This window comes from Rhopalosiphum maidis, chromosome 1, assembly GCF_003676215.2.
Source record: "Rhopalosiphum maidis isolate BTI-1 chromosome 1, ASM367621v3, whole genome shotgun sequence".
In the NCBI taxonomy this organism is placed as follows: Eukaryota; Metazoa; Arthropoda; class Insecta; order Hemiptera; family Aphididae; genus Rhopalosiphum; species Rhopalosiphum maidis.
This window is the reverse complement of record NC_040877.1, coordinates 12,248,836-12,276,036: the sequence shown is the minus strand read 5'-3', so window position 1 is coordinate 12,276,036 and position 27,201 is coordinate 12,248,836. Positions and strand designations below refer to the sequence as shown.

General features: G+C 24.9%; 1 protein-coding gene across 1 annotated transcript in view; it reads left to right on the top strand.

Annotated features, from left to right (window-relative positions):
- The window catches only part of LOC113560814, a 129,473-nt gene that overhangs the window by 89,561 nt on the left and 12,711 nt on the right, over window positions 1-27,201 (top strand). Inside the window, exons 4-5 of the mRNA XM_026966905.1 lie at window positions 18,302-18,448; window positions 26,664-26,895. Coding sequence (XP_026822706.1) covers window positions 18,302-18,448; window positions 26,664-26,895 — 379 coding nt within the window. The remainder of the gene's footprint in view (window positions 1-18,301; window positions 18,449-26,663; window positions 26,896-27,201) is intronic.

The following is a 27,201-nucleotide window of genomic DNA, read 5'->3' as shown; positions in this document are numbered from 1 at the left end:
TTTGTGAACTTAGTAAATAATTATTTATTTGAGCGTATTTATGGAAGTTTGGTCTGAGTTACATATCTTACAATGGTATTTTTACTAGATATTTTAACTGAACAAATAAATATTTTACCAACTACAATATTACTATAGTATTTATTTTTATCTTTTTATAGATAATATATTTCTGCCTGTATGAAAACTTTAATGAATGATGTTTAAAAAATAGACAGTATTATTTTTTAATGTAAAACGAATAATAAGCCATCATATTCCAAAAAAATATTTTAATACCATCCTAGTTAGTTACCTTTTTTAATTACACAATAGCTCTTTATTCCACATAATTTATAATTATTTAATGGCAATAAAAAAAAAGTATTTAATGCATCCAAAACTAAAATTCATTCGGAAATAGCTATATTATTTCACCATTTAAATGGCTTACTCTATGCGTATTATAATAACCACGCTTAAATACAATTAAGTGGTTCTAATAATAGTACATTATAAGGCACTCTGAGTAATATAGAAAATCTATACAATCATATTGAGTGTTTGATCGCTGTCACTTTAGAAAGTGTTAATTATTATTTGAACCATATAACTTGAAGTTAAAAATATATAAAATAGTTCAAGTTTTAATTCTGTAAAGCAATAAAATCAAAAATTGAATGATGACCAAATGGAAGTGAGATTTAGACAAGACAAAATATTTCTCCTTTTAGTTTACGATTTTCAACCGCCGTTAATTCAAATAGAAATTATAGGTATCAGTAATCTTTGAATTATTATGTTGAAAAGCTAGCAACAAAAATGAGAATAAAAACCAACAAATTTTTCGGCAGAGCATAAATAATAAATTAAATTAGAACACATTATTCGTCTACCACGACACCGGTGACACTAACTGTGATTTATATACATTTCGATTGCTATAGTTTATTAGCCCTCTTTTTTTCTTCTGAAAAACACCAGGTAATTTTTTACTTCAAAAAGTTTATTATCTCTGCCCACCCAGGTTCTGTATTTCAATCTTCTAGTGGCTTCATAATAATATAAATAATCTTATTTTAAAAATTATGAAATGTTGACAAATATATATGTATATATAAATAAGTTACTTCCTTGCTGCTGTTTGAAAACTAAATTATTTTTTTAGTATAAGAAAACGTATCGTCTGAATTCACTTTATGCAATAAATAACGCCATGAAGAGTATCTGTCAAGTCTTAGTTTCTTTTTTTCATTATTTGTATTTATGCTAGAACGTTCAACGTTTTTGTAATTTATTTCAATAGGTACCTTTACTTATATAAAATAAAATACATATTATATATCTTTAAGAAATATATGGTCTAGTATCTTTAAAAAGAAAACAACGATCGACGTTATAAAAAAAAAAATAATAATAATAATAAAATAAAAAAATTAATAAAATTAATTAATTTATTGATTTTGAAAAATATGTTTTTAAGATAACTTTAAGCAAACTATTATTTTATTTGTAGTATACAAAGTTGGGCTAATTGTGTATTCAATTTTATACAAGAAAAAAAATATCATTGAATTAAAGTGGTTATACTTTTATTTGTTTTTGATATAAGTTGCTATTTTGTGGGTGAAATAAAGATGTGTATATTATGCATATAAATGATAAATAAAAAATAAAAAATAAATAAGAAAAGCAAATCCGATATTTGAGATTTAGATTTTGTTGATAGTATCATTTGGCTTGAAATAAACTGTTAGCATCCAAAATAAATTAAATACATTTTTTTTCAAAAAATTATAAATAAAACTATAACTGCGAAACTACTTTATATGACTATAATAATCAACAACACTAACTTTTGCTATTAAAACATTATACACATTTAAAATATAATATAATCAATGTAAATATTATTTGAACAATGCACATTAGATAGAAAACCACTTGACCGGGTTTGTATGAAATGTTTAGTCATTTAAATTTGGAAACAATGAGTATCACACGCTTTAAACAATCCTAAGTAAAATACAACTCCATCTCATTTAAAAAAAATTATACCCAAACCTATAAAAAACAGTTTCTTGGATTTTTTTACTTTTCACAAAAAGTACGAAAATATGAATTGCTTACATTAATTTGGTGACAGTGTTATAAATTTATAAAAAAAAATATTCTTCTTATATAAAAAAAAAATTAATAAACAAAAATATTTTCATGGATTTTTTTTAATTGTTTAAGTAACAGTAATAATTTAACGTTTCTGTTAAATGAATTATGAATTCTAATTATATATTATGTATTATTTTATTGAGATTAATTATTTTTAAAACCAATAAAAAAAATAATAAATTTTCTATATTTTAAAATGCCGTCCGTTTTTTAATTGTGAATAAACTAGATTTAGATATGCTATTGAAACGATAATATAATACATCTAATTTATACAATATTATATCAGTAATGAATCGAAATAGGATGTAATTATCACATCTATAATCCGTCAAATGTATGTAGTACTATACGTAGTTATTTGTATAAAATACATAAAATACAAAATGTAGAAATAACAAAATACTACAACATGTATTGTAAATTAAAAAAAAAAAAAGTAATAGTGATTTTTGGATATTTAATAAATTGCTAGTATTAAGCAATACGTCCGTTCACATAAAAAATAGCCTTCAGCTATTCTTGATAAGCATGACTGGACATATTAAGTAAACGATTAAGACATATTAAACATTATTAAGACCGATTACACTTTTTATTCCTCTACATATAATATGTTTTACTCAATGTCTCATCCATCAATTGACTTTTTATTAGATCTCGTTTAAAATGTTATTATAAACTAATTCCTAATTAACCAGTATCAGCACTAAACTGTCTGCCGCTTAAATTTAAAATACCCAAAAATCGCAATATAGACATGAGTACATAACTGTTTTAAAATATTTATTACAAGGAACATTTTTCCTTTGAGAACGCATTAACGTGTTAAACTCATACTAAATCAAAATTGTATGTTAATATTACTTGTAATTATGTTGTTACCGATACATAATTCTAGCAGTTAACCGAAAGCTGATAACCAATCAATATAGATATGTAGTATTGGAGTGATCAAATTATTTTAATAACATATAACATCCACGCGAGAAGAAATTTACCCATTAAAATGTCCAATCTTTATTAATGAAGATGTCGTAAAATAATATTATCAACATAGTTTTTTAAAAGATTAAAATTTATTTATACCTATAAATGTATAAAACTGTGATAGCTAAACAATTATAATATTGATTTTTTTTATCATTATTTTGTATTTTAAAAAACATTTAAAAATATCATATTTGTTCTTCAATAAATGATTTATTTCAAACTGAAATAATTCGAAAAATCGTAAATTTATATTTTACTATATTATAGTCACTATAAGAATAAGAAAAAATACACAGTAACGTTAGATCTTTGTGTATATATTTTAATACTTTGTTCAGTATGAATCTTAGTTGGTTTTTTATAATTAGCTTTTTTTATGGAAAATGATTTTTAGTAACTTTAAAGTTTTTTTCCTATCTTACAAGTAATTTTTAATAGAATTTAGTATAAAAATCTAATACAATAAATAATAAAATGTAACTACTTTATTTTGTGAAAATGGTTTTTATGAAAGTTTATTTTTAATTTTAAATTTTAATTTCTGCAATTCTTACTATACGATTGCCTCGATCATTAACCTTGATGATATTAAGTGAAATCAATATAAATAATATTTAAAAACATTTTTGGTTTAGTGTATCATATTTTTCACCAGTTTTTAATGAAATTAAAATTAAAACACGTTATATACCTTACTAAGGATTCTAAAATATGTTGTTTCTCTTGTATGCGATTAAATCTTAATCGAGAAGTTCCTTCGAATTATCTTTCAATGATTTCCTTCTTCGAGTTATTCTGACTGCGATGATTCAACTTTTCTCCCATATCTTTCTTAATATTGCTCTTCTTCGACATATTTACGTACTTTCTACTCTCCACACTTTGTAATATAATCATTAAGTCTTTTTTAGCTCAAAACTCAATCATATTGTCAATTTTATCTCTTAACTTTTGTGGATTTGTTCAGTTATCATTATTATCAAATATTTATATTGCGTAATTTTAATCATCCATTCAATTGTTGTATCACATAATTTGTCATAATTTTAAACAAATTCTAAGTTGTTATTATATTCGCATAGATAAAATAATAATAATATTATTCTAATATTTTTACAGCATGTCAACTAATTTGCGTTCAAACAATTCTCCCAATGTACATATTCGCTCAATAATATTTTCAAATCAAAACAAAAATAGATAACACTTACAGTATTATATTTCCATAAAGTATAATGAGGGTACTTAAAAATTATTTTCTCAAAAGTTTTTGTAGTTAATGAGCATTTTTACCCTAACATTTTTCTGAACAATATTATTTTCATCATTATTTTCATCGCATTAATAAGAACAATTATAACTCCTGTATATATGTAAGCACATTTACCTTTAATGCGTTTTTTTTTTTTTTTAAGTAAAGAAAACTATTTTTTCGTCTCCCGTTTTTCATCTGTATATTATTACATCATCTACAACATAATAAAGTGTTTACCTCAAACTTTTATCATCTCAAAAATGCTCATTTAAGATTAACCATGGATTGCAATACCACTAGTACCTGGACCACGTACATATGACGTAGATCATACTTCCTGCGTATTTATTCACTGCACTTTCTACTGTCTGCTGGAATAATAAAAACTTTGTAATTTAATCTTTAGCAAAAGTATCAAATTGTATTACTATTGCATCATCTACAACTACATTCAATTCAAATACTTTTATCAAGATTTGCGTATTCTGTGCGCGTTCGTTGTACCATTTTTGATTATGCTCATTTAATTTTTGTTTTCTTATATCTGTTTTATTTTCGATAAAATAATAATTTAATATGTACACTGTACAGTATAAGTATAATAAGTTTGAATTAAATCTATTCCTCCTGTTATCTTAAGATATTATTTTCTAAAACGAATTTACACATTTCTCATTTCACATTATTGATTTAATAAAAAAACAAGATAAGTATTCAAATGGAACAAATTATTTTAAGGTATAGAACTATAAAACATAAAACATGATCATTTATAATATACTTTTATAGTTTTATGTATTTATAAGTTAGATACAAAAATATAATATCATGGGATTTATTTATTTTCTACATATATTACATGTTTGCATTATACATATAATATACGAGATTAAGCTATGCTACAGCCCAAAGAATAATACACAAGATAACCAAATTCACAGCGTAGAGAAAAAATCCACTTATTTAAATTAACTTTAGAATAAATTTGTATACTAATAAAATACTAACAATACCAAATATTTAGTTATCTTATCTGTGAACTGTATTTTTATTATAATACCAATACGAAAGTTGTTAATTTTATTATGTACTAAAGAAGAAAGAGTACTTTATATATTATTATATTTATTATTTACAAATATAATAAAATGCAGTAGTTTTTTTTTAATCCATCTATAAAAATTAAATTGTGATTTCACAAAAAAAAAAAATAATTCCTTTAATATATCTATAAAAATTTCACTTTACTATACCAAAATAAGCTATTATTACCATTATTATTATTGTTAATTTTTTTTCAATAATGCAAAGAAATATAACAACTACTTTGGTTATTGGCTACATTATTTAGAAAACTTTTCATTTTTATTAATTATTCTATAATTTTTATTTTTTAAGTTAAATTTAAAATGAATATAAAATAATCGATAATAATACACTGTCTATTATTGTTTACCTTAAAAATTGTAAAGATAAAATTAAATACTCATTACTATCTTGAACAAGAGCTTACAATAATATAAGTATACCTATATTTGTTCTACATTATAATTCTATGTTGAGATAGTAAATAAGTTCACGAATAAGAGATTTCTACCTTAGTGCAAAATCGTTTGCGTATCAGCATTTAACACAGTCAATAGACATAATATTATTATCCTATAAATTTAATAACAGGATACAGCTACAGTATTAATAACAAAAGTATAATATAATATAATAACACTTTTATCATTATAACTTAATATACACTTATAAGGAAGCTTTACATTATTCGGTTCAATATGCATCGAGGTCAATAAATGGCTTAGGATGTAATTTGTCATCCCTTAAGTCGGCCCAGAACTATTTACAATTGATTCGTGGCTATCGTTCTGAAAAGCGATAAAAAAAATCTAAGAACACGATTCGAAATAGATGAGTAAATTTGTGTACAGTTAGAGTGAATTTGTATTTATTCACCATGCGTCAACATTTCATGAAAATGTTTGAATAATTATTGAAGATTTTCGGATTTGATTAAATTTTTATCGAGAAATAGACGATGAAACAAAATTTACAAGGGTTGAAGTTAAATGCTATAACTACTGATGAATGATTATTACTATAAAATCACGTTATTATGCGTTTCTATTTTATCTGTATAGTGTTAACACGCTTATATTTAAAAATGAACATTTTGTATCATAAATGTTTCCATTTTACTTTCTTCGTGTAAACATGAATTTTACAATAAGTTAATATTTTATATTTTGTGCCAAATTTAAATATTCACAAATTTACTGTTATTTGCCTTAGTTTTTTTTTTTTATATTGATATCAGCTTAGTGTTTACTGTCAAAAGGAATTAAACATTTTTTCTATACAAGAAAATTGTTAGAGCCTATAATACAATTGTTTATTTTTCTATATTAATATTTAATATTTAATATTGTAATAATATAAAATGTTCCTAGCTTAGTTGTATTACTTTTATTAAAGGTACCTATTAACAATAAAAAAAAATGTAATTCAATCGAATTTCGATGAGGTATTATAGCTATACGCAAATGCATATATGTATTATATACTTAAATCTTTATATATAATGGGGAAATACATTTTTTTTTTACAATATTTGTCCTATACCTAATTGTTGAATGGCATTATATAACATTTCATTTTTTTAAGCAAAAAAAAAATGTCATGCTATGTATGGTTAAATAGTGAAGCACTTTATATTTTTCAAAATGTAATCTATTACCTTTTACTTGCAGATACTCGTGTAGTTGTATCTTATATATACACTTAATTATTTACAATTTACTATCGATAATTCTAAATATTTTCTATATTATTTATAACTATGAATTATATTTTAATATGGACATACTAATTAAGTTACGTTAAATACATAAAAAAAATTAGTATCAATATATTATCATAATATTATTCACCTAACATCAGATAATTATTATGTATTGTACATTAATACAATCATAAGTTGTATTAAAGACATTTTAAATTTAAAACTTAAATGAAAATACAATATTTTTGATTGAATGAATTTTGAATTTAATTTTAAGGAGTAACTTATACACGCTATTTAAAAATAATTAAAAATTTTAATTTCTAGTATAAAGTTTTATTTCAAAATAATCTATTTACATATTTTAAAATATTTAGAAATCTAAATTAAAATTTGAATAGCTATTTAATTAATTACAAGTTTATTTTATAAAGCCTTGAATACGCTGGCAGCAATGTTAATGCAATTTAAAATAACATTTTAAAAAAAATACTGAGACTTTAATACTTTATCAACACTTACCAAAACCCAAAATGTTAAAGCTAACTTATCCTCAACAGACATAGATTTTCTGTCATGTGAATGTCTTATTTGCTAACGTATAAACCAGTGATTCCCAACATGTGCGCTATCGTCCCCTTGTTACCTTGGACTAACCTAAGGGGGCGTTTTCTGAGAAGGGTGCTAAAGGGGGTGCTCATCTTTCATTTGCATTTTTATTGTTTATAACTGATTACAATGAAATGTATAACTGCGTAGAATAAAAACTAATTTCAAATACCAAATTTAATATACAGAATTATGTAGGTATAATATTTTATGGACACTTAAATTACATCAATCTCAGGGCAGTTATTAGTCACATTAGTATTTTTTGTGTTATTATTTTATATTGGCAAATTCAAAATCAAATTATATAATTCAAATAAATATTATATTATTTTTTTAGTTTTTAATTTTTTTTTATTCCTACAAATAACTAGGTATTTAAATTTAAAATTAACTTAATTGTAGCGTTTAAATGTTAAATAATACTTTTTCTTTAATTAAATAGGTTATTAAAAAATAAAACATTAATCTTTTGAAAAAATTGATTTGTGGGGGGAGGTGTGGTATAGGATTTTTAAAATCTAAAAGGGGCCTTAAATAAAAAAAGATTGGAAAACACCGGTATAAACCAATCAAATTAGGAATTTCTTAAAATCCAAAATAGATATACAAAAAAGTTCTTAGACGTTCCCAAAATTAGATTATTTAATAAAACATTACACATAAAATATTAAAAAAAAATAATTATTATTATTAAAGAAAGATTTATATAACTCATTACAACTTGTAGATTTGTTAGTAACATCTCTCAATTTAAAAAAAATATATTTTTTATTATATTTCTAAGTTATTTACTTAACATTACAAAAATGGTATTCATCATCATAACTTCTCTTGAGTTTCATAATTTGTGGTATGTCTATATAGGATATTTTGTAACCTATATCTTCAAATATAAAATTTTGATGTTGGTTCTGTTAATAAATAACTCAAAAAAAAAAAAAAATACGGATTGTGAACCACTGATCGTGAACATACATGAATAGTATGAAAGTTTAGTCCGTAAACATTAATACAATAATAAATGACGAATCTTAACGAATCACGAATCATGAATCATAAATCACGAATTCGTGCTTACTAGTGTGCTACCTAAGCAATCAAATATAATAAGTTTTTGTTTTTAAAATAATTAAAATTATATTAATGCATTTTTGGTTTTAGTAATATCTTTATATGGTTTTTCAATGTCTATGTACATTATTATTATAGTTATTATGGTTATACTTAAACTGTATTAAACGTTTTTATGTTATTTTAATTTCGAAATCTAATAGATTTTAATGAAAACCTCGAAACAAGTAAATTCTGTACTCGGGACAGTATAACTATTGTTTGTTTTGATATCACGAATATAATTTGATGATGTCTAAGTCGCGTGCTTATTACTTTTGTATTATTATTATTATTATTATTATTATTATTAAAGTAGTAGTAGTAAAATACAAAAATAGCGGTGAATAGTTTCATGAAGAATAATAAGTAACAAACTAAAACAATTATTATTTACAAGATGTTAACCATGCATAAAAGGTATTATTCTTAAATTTACAAATTATATTATATTTCTAAGTTTATGATTATATTCCTTTTGAAATTTAGCCCATTTGCTTTTATATATACAATTGTCTTTTGAACGCTATTTATAATTTAAACCATCTATATTATTCACTTATGTATACATTTTATTTAAATTAAAAATTGTAATATCTCTACCGTTGACATTTCATATAAAAAAGTAAAAGATATTTTCATTTAATTAATCATCATTAACGTGTAAAACTTTATTCGACTATATGAAAATATTTGCTTTAAACATAGGCAAGTCTTGCAATTAACAATTTTAAAATGCAGGTTCAATAACACACTTATGTATTCATTTATATATAATACAATGTAATTTATATTATGTGCGTAATATGAAAATGTAGTAATTACAATATAATGTAATTATGATGGATAATCCAAACTACAATATAGTAATATACATTACGGGTTGTATTCTAGGTTATACTTTTATTAAGCATTTATACGTACTCGTGGATTAAATAACATACTATATGGATATGTAAATCCGATGCAATTATTTATCACTCATTATTTTAATTTGGATTTGATTCAATAGTAGCATATAAAGGCAGGAAACAGGTAGATGCTTATTGCTCATCGCCTCCTCCCGTCATACGCCACAAGTAAATCGAATCCAAATTAAAATAATAATAATGAACGATGAATGATTGTATTGGCGTTGCGTATCTACTAAAGTGTTATATAATTTATGGCAATGTTTCCCCAACTTCTTTTGCAGGAGCTTGAACGTTTTTTGGAACTCCCATATAAGTTTTGTAGCTTTTCTATGTTCAAATCATAATTCAAATCAAAAATATTATTAATTAATTTATGTTTTCCCAAACATCTCACGGAACCCTTTGGCACCGGCTGACGGAACCCTTAGGTTCCGCGAAACACCAGTTGGGAAACACTGATCTATGGTATACCGTTTAGCATATCGCATATTATCATACTTTTTTTTTATCGAATAATAACTTATTTTTGATACTTTATTTCACTCATACTTATAGTATTTTTTAATAGTTTTTATTATTTTTATTTTAAACAATCGATTTTACTAGTATACATTAATGAAATGATTCATCAATTTGAACATAAGTACAATACTGAAAATGAGAAAACATAGTGCCCTTATGAACGTATATTAATAATTATAAATGTATCATGTGTATTTTAGAGTTGATTTTCGTGTAATCAAACAATACGTATTTTGATAGATGTATAATGGACAAATTTCGAATGAATTAATTACCTGTCATTATAAAATAATAAATAAATTCCATGAAGTTTAAGTGGATTAATAACAATTTTAATAAATAGTTTACCATTGCTGAGTATTATATTTATAACAGGTAGAAATGACGAATGATCATTATACGCTTTAGCTTGACGAGAAAGTTGTTACAAATCATCTTAAATATTTTTAATTGTTGTATCATAAACGAAGAATTCAAAAACATAAAAAATGGATAAGCTACAGATGAGACAAATTAAACTTATTATACATTTATACAAGTATTTTCATCAAAAAATTATTTAAGTTGAGTATATTTTCTGTCCATGATAAAGTACACACCATTATCTTTAAAATTTAAAAAATAATGTCTATTTGCATATAATTAGTAAATCAATTTTTAATGTATAAAAGATTTTTTTAATTGAAACAGTATAACAATTTCCCATTTTTTTCCAAACGATACGTACTTGTAAATATTAAATAGCTAAATCAGGTAAATTTTTGTTCTTATTTAAAAATTAATAAATTTTTATTCCGTAAATTTCATAGTTGTAATAATTTTTATTCAAATACCAGTGAGCCTAAAGTAGGTATTTTTGTGCTGACAAAAATGTATTTATTTTATAATTATTATTTTAAGTTTTAATTATACCTATTTGTTTATTTATTATTTTTATCAAATATACATACAAAGAATTTTATTTTATTAATTTAATACCTTTGTATGGGTGATTCGCCAAGCACAATAACTCCCGTTTTTCTTTTAGTAATAAATTTATTCAAATTTCGATTATCGGAATTTTTTAATATAGTTTTAAACACCATATTTTCAAATTTTTAAGATACTACTTAAGAAGTATAGTTTGGAGATGTAAATTTCTATTTTTCAAACGAGCTCTCCCCCTCCTATCATATTTTACTATAAATTGTTCAATTTTTCAGCAGATCATTTTACTTTTTTGCTGGTAGTAAAATTGTATTAATAATTATTTAATGTAATATAACCTTATTAATAGATTATATATATTATTTATATAGTATAAAAAATAAGTTATTTTTCAATTTTCATTATCAGTAATAAATATAATATATATATATAATATTATGTTTTAAATACATAACTTAAAATCAATATAGATACTTATATTATATTTACTTGCTATCTTACCGTAAAACTTCATCTCGCCGTCTTACTATGCAGTGAAAACAATGTTAGCAATGAAAATGAAAAATAGTCGCGGCAATTTTAAGATGGATTTCAATTTCAATCAGAAGTTATAAAACTGTCTGTTGGTTTATATCATCTGGGAATAAAATAGGAGCGTCTCGATGATTCTCTGGTTTTGATTTACTATATTATTTACTGTAAAAGGGAGATCGATAATCTTTTATACATCATGCCGTCCGAAAACAACTATAAACTTTAGTGTACTAATTATAAGTAGATAGTTCTTCTTTTAAATGTGATTGGATTGGTATTTTTGTCCGGCATACTTTCTATATTATATTATTGATTTTTCGTTGATGGTTGAACATACGCGTTTACTATATACGTATAAACCATAATATAATCAGTGTATTGAGTCTATGGATTACACCAAAATACTCGTGAATACATATTGTGTTGATATAAATTATCGAGTTAAATCGGAAATTAAATTCAACGTTCAATACCAAATGTATCATTGCACAATATGCCATAATCGTGCACCTATAGCTAATACTATTAAGTTGTAATTTACACGTTGTTAAATTTTTACCCGCAAGGGGTGCACCGTCGTAGTCTGTTTATTTATTCATATGTTTGTTATATACTCGTTTATATATAATATTATATTTTATCGTTTACGTATATTTATACAACTAATGTATTATATTTAACATTGTGTATACTTTATGTTTGTTCAAAATAATAAGCTATCATCAGGCATCGACAAAGGTTTAAAAACTATTGAATATGAATAATTAATTAAAAGTATGTTGTCAAACGTTAATCAAATACGTATTCGTAATAACGTTCAAGTTATGCAATTATTGTAATTATAATTATATGTAATTCACAATGTCAAGCTAATTTTCCTATAACATACTAATGGGTAATCGAAAAATAATTTATTAACGCATTCTATACCCCCGAGGAAATGCGATATTATTATAATAATATTATTTCCAGAAAGCAATACATAAGAGAACGGATGAGGGACATCCACGCGAAACGTAAACTAAACGTCCCGTTTGAACGACAACAACAAAACCTTCGACTATATACCAATAATAATAGGTATATCATTATTTTTTTTATGCGCGTTTTATTAACTTTGCAATTGAACCCTTTTTATTAGAATATGCCTCGGTACGAGATGAACTTTGGATAAAACGCACGTAGGTTCATGCGATTTACGGTCTGTGGTTGAATAATAACGTCCGAACTGCATATAGACAATATTTTCCAACCCATTTTGTTTCGAACAATAAGCACGTTGCATCGTGCATTTTCGGTTACAACGACGTTCAGATAAGTTTCCATACAATACCCACAACGCGCGTAAGTCAGCCGCTTTATCAAAACGGCCTTGGATACAGAGCACATTATATGGTACGAATATGCGAGGGTGGCTATAGTTATCGTAAATTTATTTTTTTTTTCGACTCAAATCTCATACGAAAATTCATGTATATAGGTATATTATAACACACAGTGTACTGTATATTTATAAACGACTAGCCGTTATAAATGTTGACGATATCATTTTTTTTATAACTTACCTACTATATTGTTTTCAAATGTCTCTAATAGAGATTTCCGGAGTGAGTGTATGGTAATATATTCGGATCAAAATTGTAGAAAAATTATATTTAAACAGCACTCGCAAATTGGCACGTTATACATATACGTAACAGCCGTATCTTAAAGGGCGATACACAATCCGCAGTAGAACGAAAATCGATCTGGATACATGACGTTAACGCTTTAATTATTCCGTTTAGACCAGTACCTAGGTCATTCTGACTCGTGACTATATAATAGAAATCGTTAAAAACCCGTATAGTTTTCACTTTCTATATCCACTGTAACTGATGTGTGGCTTTTTTTGGTATCAAAATGATAAATATATAATATTATGTAATAGGTACGTTATGTGTGTGTTTACAAGAACAGGTATAGAAAATTACCGAGAAATAAAATAAAGCGGCTTATTCGATAATATAACGTACCAATGAACTCGTAAAATTAAACATGCGATTAATGAGATTTTACACAATAACATCATAGATTATGTGAAACTATTAATTATTTTAATTATTTTCATATAATCTTTAATGATATTATGAACGCACGGCAAGGTGAAAAAAATATTATTACATATTAGATGAACATATCTTATATATAATACTTACTATTATTATACTTGTCTTAAAAAATAAATATTTAAATAATAATTACCGGTGGACTCGATGAACTAATAACTAGGATATTACTCATTGTAATAAGTTATCTGCAGTTTGTGTATATTTTTTACAGGCTTGAAAAATACATTATTTTTTATAATATTTTTATATTATAAATTTATAATAATATCATATTATAGAAGGTACGCTAAACGACGGTAATATACATAGATTGCAGTACTGCGCATTATAATATCATTAAATATCTAAACTGTATAATAGTTCACTAGATGTAATATTATATTTTGTATTATTAATATCTAAGTACGTCTATGGTCTGTACTGTTTAGTAGGTTAGTCGTATTAAATAAACAACCGCAGCCTGAAAATACCGGAAAAACGAAATGAACCATAATCTCCAAATAATTACGATATTATGTTAATTTTATGTTGTATAGTATTACGCACGTGTTCTTGCCAACGGTCAATAGATATTATTATAATATACGTATATACGAATTTTAAATGAAACAACATTTTTTTCTTTGAACCTATGTAATTTTTTCACAACCTCTAAACCTCTACATCATTATCTAAACTTCATAAACCTTTAGTAATTCATCAGGGAAGCATAAAAGACAATCAGACACCGGTGACTTTAATATATAAGTATTGAAAAAAGTATATATATTTTCACACAAGAGAATCAGTCTTAATTAAAATTCCTAGTAGTTTTGGTCAATGTCCAATTAAACTCAAAATAAGATATTTTTTTTGTGACTTGTGACACGCTACATAGATACAATCAATCAGTACCTACGGACAAAGGTTTTAATAAATTCCTTAAAATAGCAGTAATAATACGTAACATTTATCTAATACCGATGCATTTTTTTCGAATGTTTAATAAAATTTTTATCACAGATCGAAAGTTGCAGTGAGTGTATCTTTGTACGCCCAGCACTGCGTGGGGACACCTTTCTAGAGTACATAATCGTTTAGCTTAATAAAAAGACAAGATTAATGGTGTTTTATATACCATAGACTGACGTTAGGTCCCTTGTCGCTGTGTATCCTCCGTGAAAGCATTTAAGTCAAAAACATTGGTTTTTAACTTATACACAATGCAATAAATCGTTACACTACACGCATCTTATATTTTGTCAATTCTACCAAAGTGTAGTACAGCGGAAAATAAGACATGCTATTATAAACAGTGACAATATCTCTAAAATAATATGAACCTCAAGTGATGTGATACTTTTTTTAAATTATACAAGAAAAACAACTTAAAACGTTAAAACTATTGACATTATGATATTGTTATATTTATGTATAAAAAAATTTACGTACGAAAATTATAATAGTGTTAATTTTTAAGATACCTCCATTGATGATATTTAAATATATCGCTATAAAAAAAAGTATAATAATTATACTGTATGCGTGTTATTTGTATCATTTATCATTGAAATGCAACTTAATGTAGAATAATGAAGTATTAAAAATTACTGAAAATAAATTAAATCTAACTGTTTACATTAAAATTTAAAATATATGGTAAATATTAAACATAATTAATAATTATATAAAAGTATATGAACACTACTGTAAGTTTATGAACAAATGCAAATAAAAATCTGTATTAGATTTTGAATGAGTACTAATAGAAGTTGTTGGTTTTAATTAGTCTTAAAAAGCGATTTCGATCACATAATTAGAGTAATAAATATGCTAAGATTTTATTCGGGTAATATACTACCAAAGTATATTATTTAAATCGGAGATTTTCGACCTACAACCTACTATATCTTTATTTATTTATATATTTTTAATTATTTAATGCGTATTTTTATTGCTAATGCAATCAATGAAATGTTTTAAAAATAAAGTGTCTTGCTACCTAAAAATTATGAAGATCTCTGGTCTAAATCAGTGTTAATTTATATGATAAATCATACATAGATTACCTAATCCTGGGTTTGTAATGTTTATCAATATCTAACGAAAAAAAAATATAAGTATCTGTGTAAAATTTCGTTTTTAAATAAAATTATAAGGATAAATTATTTTTTATTACAAAACGTTTATTACACTTTTTAATAAAAAAAAAAAAAAATGATTTATAACTAACATATTGTATTTAATTCCCCAAAAACCTTCTCCCTAGTGCATAGAAAAACAAAGCGAAATGTTTTGACTTTTAGTTGCATTTTTGTGGATTACGCGAAAAAACAATGGACAGTGGAAATATGACAGAGGGATTGCCGTTGGGTGATAAAAAAAAAATGTATGTTATGTGAAACGTGATGAAAAGAAGGTAAACAATAGTGTTATTAGAGACAAAACCAAAAGATCATTTGCATGACAATGATAAAAATATTTTTTTTTTTTTTACCGTGACATTTAAAATGGTCATGTGTATTTAATTAAGTACTGAGAGCTTATTAAAAAAATTTAGAACAAGCGAATTACTTACTTATAAATTATATTAATATAATTTTACCTTGTTTTATTTAAAAAAAAAAAAAAAATACATAAAACTACTAGTGAATATGATATTGGCAACTTCAACGGAGATATCTACAATATTAAAAGTTTATATCTGAACCTCTCAAGCGTTGAAAATTAATTTTACATAATAAGATTTAATAAATAAATCATAAGTTTTAAATTTTAATAACTATTAATACAATTATTATGACATTTTTAAATTAGACGTTTTATGAATCTCTTTTTATAATATTCACAATTCTTTATAATTAAAACAACATTAATAAATTATATTTAGTACAATTACAAACTCAACTTATTATTATTATTATTTATTATTCACTAGTCGAACGAAAAACTAGTCTAATCACGAAAGGAAATAGATAATTTATTGAAAGTTATTAATTAATGAACTCTGTTGATATTAAAATAAATAGTATGTATTTTTAATTAAAAGCTATAATTTTTTTTAATACTAAATTTAACGCTGTTTTTAAGTGCGTTACAAAGCCTAAATGACTCGATACGTACACATAAAAATATCGAATTGAAGTATGAAAACATAATCATTGTAGATTTACTGAAAACTCGAATACAAATACAAAATGCTGTTACAAGAAGTCTGAATCGAGCATACTACAGCAGTAGAAAATTACAATCAAACAATTTTCATATTATACGTGTTGTATATTTATTTGATTATGGGCATGAAGCATACATAATACTATTGTTATATGTATATATTTATAAGTGGTGTGATCAGAATAAAATAAAATCTCAACGAAATTCTATTATGCGTGTGTATTTATATTATACCTATACATTATATATTATTTTTTGAAGTAAAACCAAATATGAGGTCTACGCAGAGTGAACTGTTTCTGTGTGTATTGTATGACCAATATATCACATTTTTCCAAATAGCCGCGTACAGTACGACAGATACATTAAAGCTAAAACAATTTTATCATTCAATTTTAAACGATTTCAAACAGTAATTATATTTTTATTAATGTATTTCATTTTATATTAATTTGTTTTATCTTTTAGATGATAATTTTTAATAATCGCTTTATAATATATTCTATATTAAGAATTAAATTTCAATTTAACGTAAGATGACACTCATTATTTCAGAAAATCAGAAAAAACTTACGTTTTTTTAATATTTGTTTCATTTTAAGTCTTTATAAACTTATAAAACAAAACTTTTGGAAAAAATAGAATGTTTTACTATTTTATATTATTGTCTTCTTTTAGGTTTTTTACTCTTTTTAAAGACTACATACATTTTTAATTTCATATTTCGAAGCAAAATATTATTTGGAGAATTTCAACTTATCAAAATCAAATTTCGTACAAGCAGTATATTAGTTATAACTGTTATAAGTATTTTATTTAAAGTTCAAATAAGAGGGTGGACCAACATTTTGCGGAGTACCCCAATACCACTACACCCCGCTTGACGAAAATTTAAGTACTTATAAATCATAACCTATTCCTCCAAAATTCAATTTTTGTATATTGAAGTACTACAAAAAATATTCTGCTTTAGAATAAGGTACCTATAAAAAATGTACGTTTTTATTAAAAACCCCAAAAACTTTAGTAAAAACTATGTATTCTTTTATAAAAATATTGTCTGCTTTATATTATTTTAATAAATGAGTATCTCACGTTAAATGGATCACGGATATACAATATATTATGCTACTATTGTTATATATGTTGCGGTAATAATCGTTAATTATAAATAAATTTATAATATAATTAAATAGTGTATAGTAATCATTTACCAATTACGATTGTTTTGCAGGAAATCGGCGAGAGAAGTCATCGAAAAAATCTTCATCGGCAGTAGGTGCAGGGTCAGTACAACACACTCCACCACCTCCACAACAGTACAACACAGGTCACCACCAAAGGACAGAATTGTCACCGAGATCACGAAAACAGCAAATAGGTCCGTATAATATAGGTATTTAATATTATAATAATAATTAGGGTACTGAAAACAATAAAATTACTATTGCAGGCTATAATATAATTAAAAAACATTTTTCGACTTCTCATTATTATATCACTATAAAAAGCAATTTAATACATATTTTAATAATTAAAGAAGTTTGACAATTCTATCGAAATAATTTAAAATAACTACTCATCAACAATAGATTTTTATTGGTGAACAACATTATTTTGATTCTTAAAGTTTTATTATTTATTCTCAACTTTTACAAAATATAAAACAAAAATTATGTTTATATTATGAATATCAACTATTTTATATGTGTTATATTTTAAGTATTGCATCAAATGAAAAGTATATATATATTGAGATAATATTTTTGATTACCTTAACTTAAAAACTCAAAAAAGAATAAATATATGATAAAAATTAATAAAATAATTACCTGAAACTGAAAAAAAAAATGCTATTATAACTATAAAAACATATAAAATAAATGTTTCACTTTTAAATTATCTGTAACATGAACCAAACTATGTACGTGGAACGCATTATTCTAGATTTAGAGCATTTAAAATAAATGCACTTTCCATCATATCCTAAGTACTATATAAAATGCATGTTTCGTGTAAACGAATCGCGTGCGGTATGTTTCCTTCTTTCTTTCCTCCTCTTCTCACCACTAGTATTTGTTTTTCAATTATTTTCTTAGTATAATATATATATTTACAGAAGTGAAATGAAAAACGAAATCATAGTTTCAAACGCACAGTTAAGTTAAGACATAGACGGTATATATTTATTATTATAGTAATTTATTCAAATACGAGTATAGTGGTGCGATATTATCAAATTACAGACCCATCTCCCACGTGTACCGTACGGTGAATAATTACGTCGGTTAGCTGTAAACGGCGTTATTTATAGCATGTTTTTGCAATGTCTGTCTACTTTTTTCCAAAAATGCTCGACAATGGTATTCGCGATAGTTATTATACAAAGTACAAACTGTGCATTGTAGATATATTATTATATATTTGCCGAGAAAACGCCAGCATGGTGAGTTTAATTGGCGGTGACAACGAAAACACAATACTGGGATTGTATAACATATATTATATAATGTATATTATCTTATTAGCTATGTATAATTAATGTTTGTCTAAAATTAAATTAATAGTGTATAACTAATTGTGATAGTGTTATAGGTTAAATTACACCAATTAGCACACACGAAAATACCTCGAAATTGCGTATTAATAATTTCTTATTTATAAAAAACAAAATACAAGTTACAAGTTTTGTTTATTAATTTAGATCAATGGTTTATTAATAGATAGGTATATAAAAAATAATTTTTTTATTGTAAACCAGTAGTTCCATCGCATTGGTTGATGTTAAAGTAACAAATGCCGATAATTCAAAACAGTATACGAATCAATTATAACTGATATTTTAAAAATAATAAGGATTTATAGTGTTTCATAGGACCGACTAAAAGTAAAATTACGTCATTTAAATAAAAGAAATATTTTAAACTTGGTACGGATTATATACACTATAGTGTACTATACAGTTATAGTTTAAATATTATCGTACAATTACAATAAATTAATAAAGTTAATGAGTTGAGTGGTGGTTTCCTAGTCTGATGTTCAAAGTGTACATTCATCATGAGAAGAAGATTTAGCTCGTCTCTGACCGTCAGGCCTTGTAGCATTCTATGATAAGTTTTATTCGAAACGGGAAGGGTGCACAAAGTCGTTGTTTTTGACGAGTCTTGAGATGTTTTTACGTTAAGTTGAAATGACTGAACCTATATTTATAATAATTTGGGTATACCTAGAAATAGTAAACTTGAATTAGAAGACTTAATTTTTCTTAATTTATTTTTCATGGTCATAGATTTTTTTTAAGTACATAAATAGGTTAGTTTTTTTATAACAAAATAAAAAAGTAATCTTACATATTTAGAGACTATATTTTTTAGGTTTGGTTAGGAATAATCCAATTATTAACTCAATATTATCATTGTACTTATTAAAACTATTTTTACGTTTTGAATTCCGTCATTACATCAATTTGATAGATAGACTCAAAAATACATTAAAAATATTATTATAAGTAAAACCAGGTATTATACTCTAGGTTTATTTTTACATTAATTACTGTCGAATTGTTATTTAATTAAATTCTCATCTTAAGTCGCTGTATAATAGGTTATTTCTCATGAATCCAGATTAATAATACGTATTTTCTATTAGTTTTTCCCTTTAATGCATGTGTAATATATAAATATATATGTTTAAAATACAATCACGTTACTTTTATATAATTTAGCTATACTGCTGGCCCATCATAGATCACATGCACTTATTGAATAGTTAAAAATTATATTGCAATGAAATGGTTTCATAAAAATGATTTCGTTTTATGATCAAAGTGTTTAGAAAAAAAAAAAAAAGGTATATTAGCTATTTTTGAAAAATATAGTCATTCTAAAAATCCAATCCCACCAAATATTGAAAACTTAATTTAGCTTTTATGACAGGTTGTATTATAGTGAGAAATATATAACTTTACGATGAGTCAGTTTATTTGTACTATATTTATAGTTTCAGTGTCATGTATTAATATAAATTATCCTAATTTTTTTTAATAACTTAGAAATTTTTTAGAACTATTATTCTTAGTATAAGAATTGTAATAGCTGAGAATTTATTCGTTAAAATTGTACCATAGTCCCCTAACTTCCATACTCATCAGTCATTATAATTGAACAATTATTTTTAGTACACAAAGTAAAATAATTTGTTCGAATTTTAATTTTTACTCGTTGAGTAAACATTGAGCAATTATTCAGCTTAATAATTTACAGTAAGCTGTTATTTAAAAGACAGAATGTTTTCACCTCCACATGGTACTATTAAGTATTAAGTAATAGAAAAAAAAATTAAGAATTTATAATTAAAGGTCTATACTAATATTTAAAAATTCCAAAAATCAGATTTGAAATTATCTTATCACTAAAAAAATTCGTTTTTATTGTATCGTTTAACGCAGTGCGATATGATTACCTATCGAAACGTATACAATTAAATAATAATAAAACATTAAGAATACTGTATGTATCGTGTTAAACTAATAATTTACATTAATATTTCTTTCGGAGGGCGCGTGTTTATAATATACGCGTTGCAGCATTTGAAACGAAGAAGTTTCGATAATTTGATTTCGATCCACATAGCCACAATAAATTTAGTAAAACCCACCGAAATAAAGTTGTTTTTAATTTTTTTTTTTTTTTATATAGACGCGCATATTTATTATGATACACAGGATTTCTAAATAAAAAGTACACGTTTCACTTATTGCACACAACGATATAAAGCATACATTTTTTTTTTTTGTTTTTTTTTTTTTATTCATCATTCGTTTCCCAAGACACATCCCAAAATTATGCAGTCGTATAATACAGTATACATATACATTATTAACGTATTCCATTTGACGACTTGAAAACCGTACCGGAAAGGTTTCTGTCTAGCCGCGACTAATTAATGCATTTTACTGTGGGCGTGGAATCAATATCTATCGCGATTATTTACATTAATTGTTTCATAAATCATAATAGAAAACGGGTCCAATAAGAATACACGCGATAATATTTTGTCGGTCGATCGCGTAACATCGATATTACTTCCTATAGGTATTATAAATATAAAATCGTTATATTACAATAATAATATGATCTTATATACATACACTAATATCATTTATTATGTTTTAAACATTCGTATCCGCGTTTCTGTGCGTATTTCATAATTTTCTCAGTCGTCATTGTGCTTAGAGTACAAAAAAAAATAAGATAAAAGTACTAAAGTTCACATAAACTTTGCGACGCTTTGTTTTACTTTGGCCGAGAATAAGAATAGTTTTCAACACTCTCGCTAAATTACTGCGTTAATGAAAATGAAGAGTAATATGAACACTTATTTAACAACGCCTTGCAGGTGTACTGTGAACGAGAATTTATTCTAAGGAGGTAGTTTTAGTGCCGAACAATTGTTTATGACGAAACGCACAGTGTACCTAAATAACATTACACATAGCACAGCTTGTAATAATAATAACATCATACATGCGTATATTATACTTATAGAATTATTGTACCCGATGGCTGTAAAATTTTTCACTTGAAAAATATGGCAGCATGTCAATCAGTCCTTTATTTTCGTTCGAGTAATAGCATACCTATCATGTATAGATATCACATTTCCAACCAAAATGAATGAAGTAAAATTTTATTTTTCGACTCTAAAACGAGATGTTTTTAAAATAACGTTCGGTTTTTAATGTGTATATAAATGATATAGTATATACACAAGTATATAGCTTCAATAAACATGTTATTTATGTATAGCGCTGGTTCGATTGTTAACACACATATTTAGCACATTAAATTATACTTTTTTAATTGTAACTATGTGTATACTTATTATATCTTAACAATTTTATAAATATACTTTCATTCTATGATAAAATAAAATAATATATGTCCTACCTAATAAAAATTTTAAATATTTTTATTTGTTGTATATTTATAAGATATTGAACCGTATTTTACGAAAAAAAAACATAATCAGGTTTATACCCGTGATTTTTTATCATATACATAAATACCCATTCAATTCGTTGTAGCTAAAATAAATATAATCATTTAAAAATAATAATAAATATACTTATATAGTTTTTTAGACATTAAGCGGGATGATGTATCGGTTTTACTATAATTTGTATGTCTAATATCACTTTTTTGAACAGTAAGATACTTCAATTTTTAACTTTTCAATACTTTTTAAAATAAAAATATAAAATAGGTAAAACATTCATTTTATCGCTAAATTAAATTTTGACATAATATTATAAAATACTTATATTTTTTTAAATTAAACATAAATAAATTTAGAATTTAAATTTTTATAAATCATTTAAAAAATATGTAAACCATTATTGTGCTATTTATAAACATTAGAAATTGTCTGGTGTTTTTACATCTTTTAGATAGTATAAAATTCAATAAATTGTTTTCTTTTGTTGAACCAATTCAATTTACACATCTAAAACGAATTTATTATTATTGTAGTATATTTTATCCATTCGTAAATGTCTGCTCTCCCTGATTTCTCAATCTTGCAAGAGTAATTTAATAAAAAGTAATATATTATATAATAATATAGTCAGTATTTTATTTTATTGACATTTTTATTTTCAATGAGATTTAGAAGAGTCCATTTGTGGGAATCTTGTCCAGTCGTCAACCCATCACTACTGATGTGAGTATATAGACAAAGACATCCATACCTACATGACGTATTATTGGCTTTGCTAGGTATACTACGATAAAATGGAAGTAATTTCAGGGATTTTTAGGAGACAGTGTGGATGTCCAAATAGTAATACATTTAGATAAGACAGCCAGAATTATTGAGGTATCGAGAAACGATACAATTGTCCGTAGTAAAGATGGGTGAGCAATATATATTATATATAACCACTCATGACACGAAACTGAACAGTAATCACGATAACAAAACGCAGAGACTCAGAAACCTCACTTTTAGTCGGATATACGGATGCAAATAACTATAATCCTACTCCATATATTATGTATATAAAAAAAAAATTCGAAATAATTCTACCTAGCCGTTTTTTAGATCTTGTTATATTATATAAAACCTGCTTATAAACATTTATGCGTATAAATAACGTGAAAATATTTAATTCGTTTAATATAATTGAATATAAGAATGTAATCAACCGAACATAATTTAGTTAAAGGTATGCTGCAAAAATGAATAAAAATACAATTTCCAACTACAGAATTATTCGATTTTCCCAGATACTATTTTACATTATTTAACACATTTTAACCGTTGAAACTCGAAAGTAATAATTTACGGTACAGTATACAATAATAATAGTGTATATATACATATAATATATAATTTAGATAGAATATTCTAATGAATTCAAGTGCATTATGTTAACAACGGTTTTATAAAAATTAAAATGTATATGTTCCTTTTCTAAAATTTATGGCCACAATATTTTCAAATGTACATCTAATTAAAGTTCATTATCATCGTGAATTAGCATGATTGGTTAAAAACAACTTTTAAGGAAATGCAAATTCCATTTTGATAACATTTATTGTTATTATTATTGTTGTAATGTTCTATTAGCGGGATCGTATTAAAATGTGTTTACGTTTTACGCCAATCGATGTGATTTTGTTTTCCTCTGTATATACCACCGCTGCCAAGTTCAACCCAACTTATGTTGACCAAAAACCATATATCGATCGTCTTAAAACGGTCCCGAGGGAGGTATTAATGATGTTCACATTAAGTCGTAGCTCGATTTTAGTAGATCATGCCAAAATAGAAAAATATCACTAATATTATAAAAATAATTACTAGAAAAAGTAATTGATGAAGTCAACCACAGGGAACCATGTATGGATATTTTGTTGAATGAATATGTTATTCACATAAATTGTACTGTATGTTTTGAGTTCAAAAATTTAAAAATCAAAACTTGATATTTCTAACGCTGTATCATGAATTTAGGCCTTTAAGTCGTGAAAAAAAATGTTAGGGGCAGTAAATGTGATACGAGTTCAATTTTAAGTACCAAATTTATCTCTAGAAATTTCTTAATACAGTAACTGTATGATATTTAAAAAAATATACCATGCATAATTAGTAGAGCGCGGATTTCTATGCAATTGCATATTTTTTTCCTTTTAATATTTTTGGTTTTTGTCCTCCATGAGTCATCATAATTTGAAGCTAATGGTAAAATTGTTTTTGCATATTTCTGCATATTTAAAGGTTATTGCATATTTTTGCATATTTTGGCGAAATTCAAAATTTATTGCATATTGAAGCGAAAATTTAAAAAAATGTATTAAATAATATTTTTTCAAGTAGAAAAATTAAAACTAAATTTCGAAAACGTTCAGCTCAAAGATCTTTATCAAGATCTGACAATACTAAGTTGCTTCAAATATGCCTCAATAACTTCGGTTGATGTCAAACGTTTGTTCTCAGTCTTTAAAAATATGTTAACCGATAAACGACACTGCTCCACAGAAGAAAAACTTGAAATGCATATGATTATTCATCTTAATAATAAATACAATTTTAAAAATAAATTAAGTTCAGAAAATTCCCTAAATTTTTTTTTATTAAGTATTTAAGTAATTAATTATTATAAGTTTAATTGTACATTTTAAATAAATAAAAAATTCTTACATATTTTCATGGTTTTGTCTGCATATTTTTTGCATATTTTCATGATTTTTACTGCATATTATATGGCATATTTCGATAGTTTTAAGTGCATAAAAATCCGCGCTCTAATAATTAGGCAATGAATTTTAAAAATAAAAACAAATTAGCTGTACGTAGTTTATTCATATAAAATGCCTACAAATATCAAATAAATAAATAAAAATGTAATATATTTAATTTACTTAATATTACTAGTGTTACAATATTAACATTAACACATAAATCTGTAATGAATAATAAAGTACTGTATACCTATATAAGACATTTAATTAAACAGCTTTGAAATTAAAGGACGTATCATATTATACAATTATTGTTGTTTCCATCTCACAAATACGTAACACAGCAAATAAACGTTTATTAGTTCTTGATTAATTAAAAATAAATTTTTATATATAAATTAGTTTTCCCATTATGAAATAGGTAACAACATTTCTTGGGGGTTTGTTTTAGTTGTTTTCATCGATTTTTTAAATTTTGTATTTATGGCTAAATGTATTTTTAAATTGTAATATTTTATACACTACTAAGCATAATTCACTTAAAAATTAAATCTGTAGATTTTTTTTGATACATAAATTCTCTCAAAAATTGAAACAAATTAAATTAAATAAGAATTGCCAAATATACGTTTTTTGTATGTAATACACGTGTAAGACAGAGACTACACATTTTGATATTTTAATGATATAATTTTCTACGGAATTGCTAATTTATACATACATGTACATTAACCTCAGAAATGGTGTAATTTATTATGATATAATACTAGCAATACCTGTATATAATAAAATATAATTTATAATACATTAACATGACAAGTCCTCATACTATTTGTGTCTATCGTATAGGTGGCCACGGAGGAAGACCGGTGTACCGTTTGACGTCCGAGGCCAAACATGTCCTGTGTGAATGCGCCGAATATCAACTGGCCAACTCACCAACACACGATCACGTGGCTGCGCACATTCTCAGGCAACTGGGCGATCGTCCGGACTTGCCAACAACGGCAGCAAAACAAGAAGAATACGCGTACGACGACGGTGTTGGCGATGACGACAACAACGAAGACTGTTACCAGTGGTAAGCACACAATTTAACGATAGAGAAAAAAATTAAAGCACATCTTTGAGACAGGATAACAAAAAATTAGCAAGTGGGTGCATCTAAAAATATACTTCGCGTGTTCCGCAAAGGACCTTTCATCTTAAAAATAACATGAAAAATTATATTCCTAATATACGCGATTTATTCGTAAAAATACAAAATGAAAAATATTAACCTGCCGTTGAAACATTTTAAGGTGATACACGTTGGATCGCTTGGAACTTATAATATAATCGCACATTTTAATTTTGGGTTTAGAAAAATTTGTATTTTATACGTTTA